Source organism: Danio aesculapii, chromosome 10, assembly GCF_903798145.1.
Source record: "Danio aesculapii chromosome 10, fDanAes4.1, whole genome shotgun sequence".
In the NCBI taxonomy this organism is placed as follows: Eukaryota; Metazoa; Chordata; class Actinopteri; order Cypriniformes; family Danionidae; genus Danio; species Danio aesculapii.
The window spans coordinates 2,255,311-2,267,952 of record NC_079444.1 but is presented as its reverse complement, the minus strand read 5'-3'; the positions used below and the strand labels follow the sequence as shown (position 1 = coordinate 2,267,952).

The 12,642-nt window shown below is 35.2% G+C and overlaps 2 protein-coding genes across 2 annotated transcripts in view; both read right to left on the bottom strand.

The window, feature by feature from the left end:
• The window catches only part of LOC130236296 (WD repeat-containing protein 70), a 110,866-nt gene extending 104,270 nt beyond the window's left edge, over window positions 1-6,596 (bottom strand). The window contains exons 1-5 of the mRNA XM_056466967.1: window positions 6,548-6,596; window positions 4,872-4,916; window positions 4,706-4,789; window positions 2,642-2,702; window positions 732-915 (exon numbers count right to left, since the gene is read on the bottom strand). Coding sequence (XP_056322942.1) covers window positions 732-915; window positions 2,642-2,702; window positions 4,706-4,789; window positions 4,872-4,916; window positions 6,548-6,572 — 399 coding nt within the window. The 5' untranslated portion in view covers window positions 6,573-6,596. The remainder of the gene's footprint in view (window positions 1-731; window positions 916-2,641; window positions 2,703-4,705; window positions 4,790-4,871; window positions 4,917-6,547) is intronic.
• Window positions 6,597-8,672: 2,076 nt separating this feature from the next.
• The window catches only part of cplane1 (ciliogenesis and planar polarity effector 1), a 63,092-nt gene continuing 59,122 nt past the window's right edge, over window positions 8,673-12,642 (bottom strand). The window contains exons 52-53 of the mRNA XM_056467430.1: window positions 11,376-11,524; window positions 8,673-9,012 (exon numbers count right to left, since the gene is read on the bottom strand). Of these exons, the coding sequence (XP_056323405.1) occupies window positions 8,902-9,012; window positions 11,376-11,524 (260 nt within the window). The 3' untranslated portion in view covers window positions 8,673-8,901. The remainder of the gene's footprint in view (window positions 9,013-11,375; window positions 11,525-12,642) is intronic.

Below are 12,642 nucleotides of genomic sequence, written 5' to 3'. Positions count from 1 at the left end.
CCTCTAGCGGCGTCACTGACACATTACACACACACACACACAACCTGCACTGAGTGTCATTGAGCATCACATAACACTGATCAGTCTCACATCAAAGAAAATAAGTCTTTTAGATCAGATCAGATCAAAACTGAGCCAGTAGAACCAGACAAAGCTAAAGCTAATTTTGGTCACACTTTACATTTCATTAGTTCATGTATTTACTAACAAGAACTAATTATGAACAATAGCTGTATTAATCTTTGTTCAGCAGTTACTAATGCATTATTAACATCCGAATGCATGCTTGTTAACATTAGTTAATGCAGTGTGAGTTCACAAACTAACAATAAACTACTGTATTTTCATTAACTAACATGAACAGATCCTCTAATGTACGTGTTGTTCATTGTTTGCATTAAATAACCTGTGTTATCTGCATTTTTCCCCATCCTTCTGAATGAAACGCCTACTTTACTACATCCAATCAGCTCGCAGTGGAAAAAAACAAGCCACGCCCACTGTTTTCTCGTTTAATATTCTGTTTCGATAGGAACTGCGTCACAATACGGGAAAAATAACGGTGGCAGCTTCCGGTTCATTGGGACTTTAAAAGACCATTGCGTTACTTAGCCTTCAAGTCGAAAGCTGTTCGGCACTTTTAATAGTCCTGATGACCAATCCATTCATAATCAGAACCAATCCGCTGTAATGGAGATGTTTTCTTGAACAAATAAGACAAACACACTCACATCGTCATCATCATCTTCCTCATCATCATCATCATCCTCATCATCAGCCGTGCTGCGCATGAATCCAGGTGGCAGTGGTGGTCCGACCACTCCATCATCATCATCATCATCATCAGCCTGAGCAGGAGGAGGAAGAGGACCGATGACATCAGAGTCGCTGTCATCACTGTCCGGCTGCTGCTTCCTGTCCACGAACACACCAGAGAGAGAGACGTCACCATATCTGACCACAAACCCAGTCATAAGGGTTAATCTTTACAAAGCGAGATTATTAAATCATTATTAAGAGAGTTTTGTATGTCTATATCAGAGATGCCCATAGTAGGGCCCGCGGGTCAAAGTTGGCTCGTTGTAATTTTTCATTTGGCCCACCATCCCATCTAATGTAAACTTTTTTTTGGTTGTTTGTTTATTGCTGAGCTTAAATGTAAATAAACCTGATGTCTTAAAATGTAAATACTGTCACTCAGTAGATTAGACTATGCAGAAGACATCGGTGAGCAATTCAAGGCAAAAACTAGTGTAACTCTGTTCTCTTATAATGTTTTTACTGTAATAAGTTATTTATAAATTGGTAAAACAGTTATGGTGCATTAATTAATTGTCTTCTAGTTATTTTGAAATATTATTAAATAAATTAGGAAATTAATCATGTTAGCTATATTTACCTTCGACCCACTAGCCTCAATCAAGTTTGATTTTTGGCCCTTCACAAAAAAATGTATGTCTAGCATCCGCACAATCAGCACTGGCGCCCCCCAGGGGTGTGTCCTCTCCCCACTGCTCTTCTCCCTGTACACTTCAAAAGACTCCTCTGTGAAGCTCTTGAAGTTTGCAGACGACACCACACTTATCGGCCTCATTCAGGACGGTGACGAGTCACAACAACCTGGAGCTCAACACGCTCAAAACAGTGGAGATGATAGTGGACTTCAGGAGAAACCCCCCTGCTCTCCCCCCACTGAGCATCATGGACAGTATTGTGGCAGCAGTGGAGTCATTCAGGTTCCTGGGCACCACCATCTCTCAGGACCTGAAGTGGGACACTCACATTGACTCCATTGTCAAAAAAGCTCAACAGAGGCTGTACTTTCTTCGTCAGCTGAGGAAGTTTAACCTCCCAAAGAGCTGCTGAAACAGTTCTACACCTCCATCATTGAATCAGTCATCTGCACATCAATAACTGTCTGGTTTAGCTCAGCTACTAAATACGACCTCCAAAGACTACGTCGAATAGTTCGGACTGCTGAGCGAATCACTGGTACAACCCTTCCTACTCCCCAAGAACTGTACTTATCCAGAGCGAGCAGGAGGGCTGCCAAAATCACTCTGGACCCCTCACACCCAGCACACTGCCTCTTTGAACTTTTACCTTCTGGTCGACGCTACAGAGCACTGCGCACCAGAACAGCCCGACACAGAAACAGTTTCTTCCCTCAGGCAATCCATCTCATGAACACTTGATGATAATAATTGTGGAACCAACATCACTACTGTACTTTTATACACATATACACTTATTTAACAACACTTTACATGCCAATTTGCACATAACAGCTGCACATATAACGTTGTATATAGTAATAAACACGTACATACACTTGTCAATCTGTATATTTGCACTCACTACTTCTATTTTTTTTTTTATATATTTATTATCTGTTTTTTGTCCTGTCTCTGTAATCCTGTAGCACTGTAGAAGCTCTGTCACCAAAACAAATTCATCGTATGTGTGAACATACCTGGCAATAAAGCTCTTTCTGATTCTGAGTCTATGTCTATTTGTTATTGTTTATGTCAAGTCTGAACTGGGCATTAGAATGCTCATCAGCCAATCAGAATCGAGCATTCAACAGACACAGAGTGTAAATCTGCTGATGATAAAGCAGACAAAGATGATGGTGATGTACCTGGATGTGGACGGTTTCTCCTTATGGCTGCTCTCCTCCAACTCCTGCTTCTCACGATCCTCTGGAACAGAAAAACTCAATGTTAAAGGGATAGTTCAGTCAAAAATTTTAATTCTGTCATCATTTACTCAACCCTTGTTTAAAGTTTAGAGAATATTGTGTAAAATGAGACCATTTTTTAAAATGTATTCCAATGTATGCATGTGTATGTGACTTAAATTTGAGTATTTGTGCAAAGAACAAAAATATAGACATAAAAATACACTCTTACCAATATCAGATACATCTTTATCATTTTAATCTATATAAGATAGCAAATATATATATATATATTCCCTCATCTTACTGCCACCGGATAGAATAAAATGAAACCAAAATAGGAATGTGCATAAAAAGATGAGAAATTATAGATTATGGAACACAAAATTTAGACTTTTTTGTCCGTTTAACAGATTATTGTGAAATAAATTAAATGATAAATATGCAATACTTTACATGCATCTTAAAATTTAAGGGGTTTTCTGTAAAATAAGACTATTTTTAATCAATCCACTCAGAAGTATGTAACAGGGCACTTATTTGAAGGTAGAAAACTACAATTCTAAAAGAGCAATTCTGTTGTTTTCTTCTGCTGCTAACAAAAGAAGATATTTTGAGAAATGTTGGACCTTGACTTCCATAGTATTTGTTTTTCCTACAATGGAAGTCAGCGGTTACAGGCTTTCACAGAAGAAATAAAGCACAATAGGAAGAGTAAATAGTGAGTAACTTTTAATATTTGCGTAAACTATCCCTTTAAGATCAATCATTATGTATACATGTGATGCACACACGTACACTGAAACCAAACTATCCAAAACAGATTTTCCTACACCGATATTTAAATTGATTTATAATTTGTGTCAAATAGACATACAGTATGCAGGCGTATATTTATATTAGGCTTAGGCTTGTGTTTTTCAATGTTTTCAAACCATTATATTTAATTTACCAAAGAGCCAATTTCACATCTGTCACATCCATAACCAAGCTTTTCCCTCAGAAATGCAAAAACGTCCAATAAAATAAACTCAGTTATGTTTGTTCTACAGAGAGCAGCACTTCTCCTTTTGATTAGCATTGTTTCTTTTGGGTTGTGCACTTTAATTCACAGAATTTCTACAAAGTATGTTGTATACTGTAAACTTGCAGACATTTCAGTCACATCCATAACGCATGTTTATTTCACAAATTTAAAATATATGTTTACACATTGATGTTTTTCTGCTCACAGAACTCTATATACTCTATATATCTTATAAAAAATAAACAGATTATTCAATATAATGTTAACACAGACATTCTCCGAGTTCCATAACGCTGGATTTGCTTATATACATTAGGCTTGTCACGATATCTACTTTTTGTTGTATGATATATTGCAATAAATTATATTATCGTCATTTTAATATCACTCATTAAATAATGCCAGAACAATATAATATCAATATGCAAGTACTGCACACTCTTCCAAACAACACATCATATTTAAGAGTTTAATAATGAGGTATTGGAATCAGAATGTGACACTCATATCCTACACAAATAATAATAAACATTAACAGGTAAGTGCAGGTAAACAGTAACAGAGGCTGCGATATCTGCTAGCAGATCTATTTTCAGTCGTCAGACACCCACATTAAAATATACTATAGTAATTTACAGTAAATACTGGAGTGTTTTTAACCATACTGACACTGACGTCTCCAATAGAGATTGAGATGTTGTACAATCAGCTGAAATGTTGCTAGAATTGGTGTTTATGTATGGATGATGTATAGTAATAATAATTGAGGACATGTCCATGTGTTGCGCATGTATTGATTATTGTGACAGGTCTGATATACATAATAAATATACACAATACACACGCTTAAATTATGTATAAATATATATATTTAATAAAAAAGACTTTTATTTTGAATGCAATTAATCTCGATTAATGTTTGCCCAGCACTATTTATTATAATTATTTATCTCATTAGTGATGGTATATGTGAATTCTCTCTCTTTTTTGAGACTGACCTAACACTCGCTGGCTCCTCTCGATGGCTGTCCGCCTGGTCTGCTCAAACATGGCCTCAAGGTCAAAGGTTCGAGCTTTCCTCCCTGAGCGTGACAGAAACGTGGATTAAAACTCATTATCAGACAACATCAGCTGATGATTTCAGATCTGAGTGTGAAGACTCACCGAACCCAGAGAAGCCCATGACGGAGGAGAGGTCTCCATCTGCACCTGAGATCACACACACACACCTAATTAAAGCCTTTTATTCGACCTGCTGTGAATTTTTCAGATATTTCCCAAATGATGTTGAACAGATTCAGGAATTTTTCACAGTATTTCCTATAATATTTTTTTCTTCCTGAGAAAGTCTTATTTGTTTTATTTCGGCTAGAATAAAATCAGTTCTTAATTGTTTTAAAGCCATTTTAAGGTCAATATTATTAGCCCCCTTAAGCTATATTTGTTTTAGATTGTCCCCAGAACAAACCCCTGTTATACAATGACTTGCCTAATTACCCTAACTTCACCCTAATTACCCTAGTTAAGCCTTTAAATGTCACTTTAGGCTAAATATCTTGAAGAATATCCAGTCAAATATGATGTGCCGTCCTCATGACAAAGATAAAAGAAATCATTATTAGAAATGAGTACATTATTTTTGTTTTATTTACTTATATATTCATTTATTCACTCATTTATTTACGTTTTAATGCCATATCAGCAATATTGGCTATATACACATGTCAAAGCCTATATACAACCAAATATACAATGTATGACATGAAAACATATTAGGTTCAATTTGCGAAGAAAACTTTTCTGATGTTTTATTAATCAGGGGAAAGTCTGAATGTGCAAATATTAAAGTTTACCATAAATTTACATTAATTTAAAATATAGGAAGGGCTGCCCTGCTGAAAAATCCAGCTTAAACCAGCCTAGGCTGGTTGGCTGGTTTTAGCTGGTTGACCAGCCTGGTTTTAGAGGGGTTTTGGCCATTTCCAGGCTGGTTTCCAGCCATTTCCAGCCTGGTCTTAGCTGGTCAAGCTGGAAAATGACCAGCAAAATCCAGCTAAAACCAGCTTGACCTGCCTGGTTTAAGCTGGACATAGCTGGTTTTGGCTGGGCTACCAGCCTGGCTAGGCTGGTTTTAGCTGGTCATTTTCCAGCCTGACCAGCTAAGACCAGGCTGGAAATCAGCCTGGAAATGTCCAAAACCCCTCTAAAACCAGGCTGGTCAACCAGCTAAAACCAGCCAACCAGCCAGGCTGGTTTAAGCTGGATTTTTCAGTAGGGTGATGTGGGAAGATCGAGTATTTATGAAAAAAATGTGCTAATACTACTGTTCTTAAATACGAATGTGGTAATACTACCGTTAGCTAATACAAATGTACAAATATAAAACCAACTTTACCCCAATTTAATATATTATAAATGTGTCAGGAGTAGGCTACAGTGTGTTCTGCATAGGATATGACATTGTGAGTTATATAACACATTGTATTGTATAGTAAGTCATGTAATATCATGGAATACCATAGTAGTACCTTACAATTCCAAACACTGTATTTCAACACATTTTGGGTATTATCTGTAAAAATTTGAGACGTACACTGACAACCAAAATGAGTCCGTGAATAAAATGTGAGGCTAAAGTTATTTATTTTCTGAATGTCATTAAACAGGCATGAGAATCACATGTGCATCAGTCTGTGATGCTAATAAGAGCTTCAGTGACGGTAAATGCCTTCATTAAAGCACTGCGGGCTTCAGCAAAACACAGTCCTGCATTTTCAGCGCATTTACCTCACGAACACGACTTAAAACAAGAATTAAACTAACTAAACTCATAAACTCACCAGCATCACTGCTCTGATCGGCCATGATAATAACATCACACACTTCCGAGACGCCAGAGTGCCACAATAAAAGTCCCTGAGCCAGTCTTTGGGTTCAGCAAAGCCGCGCTGACCTGAGTTCGCCTCAGAGAAAGTTTGCCTAAATACTAAATTCAACAGTTCCATAAAAATCAATTCAGAGAAGAAATTGCTTTTATTTATGGTACACAAATATATTTTGCAGATAATGAAGCCTACATTTACCAAGAAATGCATATAAATTGTAAATATATCCAACAGCTGAAGTCAGAATTATTAGCCCCCCTTTGAATTTTCTTTTCTTTTTCAAATATTTCCCAAATGATGTTTAACAGAGCAAGGAAATTTTCACAGTATGTCTGATAATATTTTTTCTTCTGGAGAAAGTCTTATTTGTTTTATTTCAGCTAGAATAAAAGCAGTTTTTAATATTTTTAAATCCATTTTGAGGTCAATATCATTAGCCTCTAAGCTATTTTTCCTCAATAGTCTACAGAACAAACCATCAATATACAATAACTTGCCTAATTACCCTAACTTTACCCTAATTACCCTAGTTAAGCCTTTAAATGTCACTTTAAGCTGAATATCTTGAAGAATATCCAGTCTAATATTATGTACTGTCATCATGGTGAAGAGAAAATAAATCAGTTATTAGAGATGAGTTATTAAAACTGTTATGATTAGAAATGTGTTGAAATTTTATCCCGGTTAAACAGAAATTAGGGGAAAAAAATAAACAGGGGGGCTAATAATTCTGATAGATAGATAGATAGATAGATAGATAGATAGATAGATAGATAGATAGATAGATAGATAGATAGATAGATAGATAGATAGATAGATAGATAGATAGATAGATAGATAGATAGATAGATAGATAGAACAGTTGATGGATGGATGGATGGATGGATGGATGGATGGATGGATGGATGGATGGATGGATGGATGGATGGATGGATGGATGGATGGATGGATGGATGGATGGATGGATGGATGGATGGATAGATAGATAGATAGATAGATAGATAGATAGATAGATAGATAGATAGATAGATAGATAAGAAAATGGATGTCAATATAAGTATGAAACATGGCATCATTACACTGAAACATTTAGAGTTTTGATACAGATGTCGTTTAATTCTTAATTTATAAATATAAAAGTTTTATTTTATTCAAATCTATGGAATAAGAGTTAAAATTATAATGTCTAGAATTATGTGGACTTTAAGCATTTAGTCAAATAATTCAATTACTTATTGAGTAACTAATTGAGTTTACTGTTCCAGACTAAATAATATATATATACAAGGTGGGCTATTTATATGGATACACCTTAATAAAATGTGAATATTCCTGTTTGTGGCACATTATTATATGTGAGGGGGCTTTTAAATAACTTGTGAAAGAATAAAGTTACGTTAAAACCAAGCACACCATTGTTTGTTTATTAAGCAAGTTTATTAAGGTATGTCCATATAAATGTCCCACCCTGTATAGTCTTTGGTTTAGTTTAGTTTACTTTAGCTTAGTTGGTTTTAAATTAGGATTAAATGTCATGGGACAAGATATTTGAGTAAATGAAACTACTGGTCAACAACACTTTTATGTATTCGGTTTTTAAATTAATTACAGTAATATTATTGACTAATATGCAAATGTTTCAATGATTTACGTACAATACAGTTTGTAAAGTCATATTTTCTGCCTATCCGTAGTTATTTTATATGAGACTTGCTTTGTTTACCACACAAGTGGATCAAACTGGATTTGAATTGCAAAAATAAAAGTTAAAATGTTGTTTTGTACTTCATATGTTCATTTATTTTACTCCCGAAATGACTTTTTTCCCCTCCTGAAATATATTTAATACACATATAAAGTAGCTCATTCTATGCAGAAACAGCAACAGATAACTCTGTCTGGCCCTAGTAAATAGTAATGAATTACTTTTTTTATTAGTAGCTTACCCAACACTGATACTAATCTATGGGATAATTACAAAAATTGACTAAATATGATGCCGTTTCTGCACAGAGCTCATATTACTGATGAGTTGTGAATGACTGTCATTAATAAATCAGACCAACGAGACCTTCAGCTTGACATTTTATTAAAGGATTTTCAACAGCGAGTCTCAGAAAGACGCTTTTATTTACAGATAATCATATTAAAGTAAACAGTTCTATATCCAGAGAAGAGTCATTAAAGCCATCCCTGTTTATTCTGCTGGAATCTGTGCCGACAACACAAACGCTCCAGTCATACACAAATCCCACAATCCTTCACAGTGTAGATCTGCAGCTGTGCAACATCTGGAGGCAGAAGAAGCTTCAGTCCTGCTGTTGTTCGTCCGCCACCAAGCGCTCTATTTCAGCCCAGTCCAGCCGACTCAACACACTGCCTGCGCTCAGCGGAGAGAGATCGTCCAGATCCAGTAGATCCTGCAACACACACGCACACACAGACAGCCGTCAACACTCGATACTGCTTCGTCTTCAATAATAGTTTGATTTTCTTTTTGTTTTGTGAGGTTTTTTTGTTTGTTTTGCGTTGAGTTTTTCTTTTGTGTTGTGTTTTTGTTTTGTCACACTTTCTTTTGGGTTTTTGTTTTGTTTGTTTAGGGTTTGTGTTTTCTTTTGTTTGGGGTTTTTGTTTCATTTTGTTGTTTTGTTTGTTGGTTTAGTTTAGCTTTTAGTTTATTTTTTGGGAGGTTTTTGTTTCATGTTGTGCTGTTTTGTTTTTTGTTTATTGTTTTATTTTAGGGTTTCTATTTTGTTTCAACTTTATGTTTTGTTTTGTGTTTTGTTTGTTTTAAGCTTTTGTTTTAGGCTTTGTTTTTTGTTTATTGGTTTAGTTTAGTTTAGTTTTCTTTTGAGCTTTTGTTTTGTTTATTTTGTTCAAAGTTTTTGTTCTGTTTTGTTTTTGTTTATTGGTTTGGTTCAGGTTTCAGGTTTTTCGGGTTTTGTTTTGTTTTGTTTGTTTTAAGCTTTTGTTTTAGGTTTTGTTTTTGTTTCTTTTTAAATTTTTGTTTTGTTTTTGTTTATTTGTTTAGTTTAGTTTAGGTTTTTTAGGATTTTGTTTCATATTGTTCTGTTTTGTTTGGGTTTTTGTTTTGTTTTGTTTTGTTTGGTACACTTGTTTAAATTCAGTTTTTTGTTTATTGTTTTAGTTTTAGTTTTATTTTGTTTTGTTTTAAGTTTTTGTTCTGTTTTGTTTTTTGTTTATTGGTTTGGTTCAGGTTTTAGTTTAGGTTTCAGGTTTTTGGGGTTTTTGTTTTGTTTTGTTTTGTTTGTTTTAAGCTTTTGTTTTAGATTTTGGTTTTGTTTCTTTTGAATTTTTGTTTTGTTATTTGTTTAGGTTAGATTTTAGTTTAGTTAAGGTTTTAGGTTAGTTAAGGTTTTTGGGATTTTGTTTTATATTGTTCTGTTTTGTTTGGGTTTTTGTTTAGTTTTGTTTGTCACACTTTTGTTTTAAATTCCATTTTTGGTTTATTGTTTTAGTTTAGGGTTTTTGTTTTGTTTCAAGTTTATGTTTTCTTTGTTTTAAGCTTTTGTTTTAGGTTTTTGTTTATTGGTTTAGTTTAGTTTTATTTTGTATTGTTTTCTTTTGAGTTTTTGTTTTGTTTATTTTGTTTTGTTTAAAGTTTTGTTTTTTGTTTATTGGTTTGGTTCAGGTTTTAAGTTAGTTTAGGTTTCAGTTCTTTGGGGTTTTGTTTTGTTTTAAGATTTTGTTTTAGATTTTGTTTTTGTTTCTTTTAAATTTTTGTTTTGTTTTGTTTTTGTTTATTTGTTTAGTTTAGGTTTTTTGGGGATTATGTTACATATTGTTCTGTTTTGTTTGGGTTTTTGTTTAAGTTCAGTTTATTGTTTTAGTTTAGGTTTTTGTTTTGTTTTGCTTAGTTTAAAGTTTATGTTCTGTTTTTGTTTTGTTTTTTGTTTATTAAGGGTTTTTTTTTTTCGTTTAGTTTAGGGTTGTTTTTGTTTATTGATTTGCTTTAGTTTTTTTGTAACATTTCTTTTGGGTTTTTGTTTTGTGTTGGGGGTGACACGGTGGCTCAGTGGTTATCACTGTCGCCTCACAGCAAGAAGGTCACTGGTTTGAGTCCCGGCTGGGTCAGTTGGCATTTCTGTGTGGAGTTTGCATGTTCTCCCTGTGTTGGTGTGGGTTTCCTCCAGGTGCTCCGGTTTTCCCCACAGTCCAAACACATGCGCTACAGGGGAATTGATTAACTAAATTGGCCGTAGTGTATGAGTGTGTATGAATGAGTGTGTATGGTTGTTTCCCAGTGATATGTTACAGCTGGAAGGGCATCTTGTGTGTAGAACATATGCTGGATAAGTTGGCGGTTCATTCCACTGTGGCGACCCCGGATGAATAAAGGCACTAGGCCGAAGGAAAATAAATGAATGTTTTGTGCTGGGTTTTTGTTCTGTTTCATTTTGTTCTGTTTTGTGTTTAATTGTGTTTTTGTTTGGGAGAAAACTGAAACTATTTGTCAAAAAAAAAAGAACTAAAATAACCAAGTAAACAAGACCAAGTAAACCAAATAAACAAGAAAACAAAACTGTCAATGTGAGCGAACACAATCAATATGGTTAGTTTTGATTTTATTTGTACTTTAATTCTCTGAACACTAACAGTTCCTCTGTATAATCAGCAGTAACTGTGTGTTACTGTGTGTCTTTCCTCTTCATGTTGAATCGCTGAATGCCTCCTCAACTGGACAACAGCGTCTGCTAAATGACTGAATGTAAATGTGCTGCAGTGCTCAGTCTAAGAGAGGCATTAGTTGTGTATTTCTCACCGGTGTGTTGTGCTGCGGGTCCAGCATGAGGATCCTGTGCTCTTGATCTGCAGGACTCCACACACTCTCAGTGTTCAGTTCATCAGTATCTTCAACACCCGTCTGCTGATCCTGCTTCACTGAGGACGACTGCACATTACTGCTCATCTCTAATCAACAACACACACACAGGATTAGCATATTTCTGCATGTCATGTACTTTCACGATTATATCGGTTTATTAGGGTTGTTACGGTTAACATGAACTAAAGCATAATTGTAAATGCATCTCTGTTTAGTGCTTGAAATAGACATCAAATGGAAATAAAATACATTTTAAAAGACCAAGAAAGCATTTAAAAGCCTTAAACATTTTTATAATTTGTGCACAAATATATAAAAAATGAACTAATCAAAACCACTGAAATATAATAAATTACTTAGTATAAAATATATTACTAATATAATAAATACTACACTACCTGACAAAAGGTCTTGTCGCCTTTGCAAGTTTTAGGAACAGCAAATAATAACTCGACTTCTAGTTGATCATTTGGTATCAGAAGTGTCTTATATGAAAGGTAAAGGCCTCTAGATTACGCTTATTTGACCAAAATAAAATATGAGCATGCCTTGATTTTGAATGATTTCATTAGGACAGTAAGGTCTGACTCTGCTTAGACTAAAGTCTGCTCACTGAACCTTCAATAATGTCCAGTATAGAATATGTGCTCATGCTGCAGTGGAAACAGAATGAATATTGTGTCTGACTCCATCATGAGCTTGGAGGACTGCATCCATACATCTCTGCAATGACTCAAATCACTGATTAATAAAGTCATCTGGAATGGAGAAGAAAGCCTTCTTGCAGGACTCCCAGAGTTCATCGAGATACTCTGTGTTCATCTTCAACACCTCCTCCTTCTTACCCCAGACGTGCTCAATAATGTTCATGTCTGGTGACTGGGCTGGCCAATCCTGCAGCACCTTCTTTGCTTTCAGGAGCTTTGATGTGGAGGCTGAAGTATGAGAAGGAGCGCTATCCTGCTGGAGAATTTGCCCTCTCCTGTGGTTTGTAATGTAATGAGCAGCACAAATGTCTTGATACCTCAGGCTGTTGATGTTGATCATCCACTCTGCAGATCTCTCGCACGCCCCCATACTGAATGTAACCCCAAACCATGATTTCTCCTTCACCAAACTTGACTGATTTCTGTGAGAATCTTGAGTCCATGCAGGTTCCAGTAGGTCTTCTGCAGTATTAGTGATGATTGGGATGCAGTTCAAC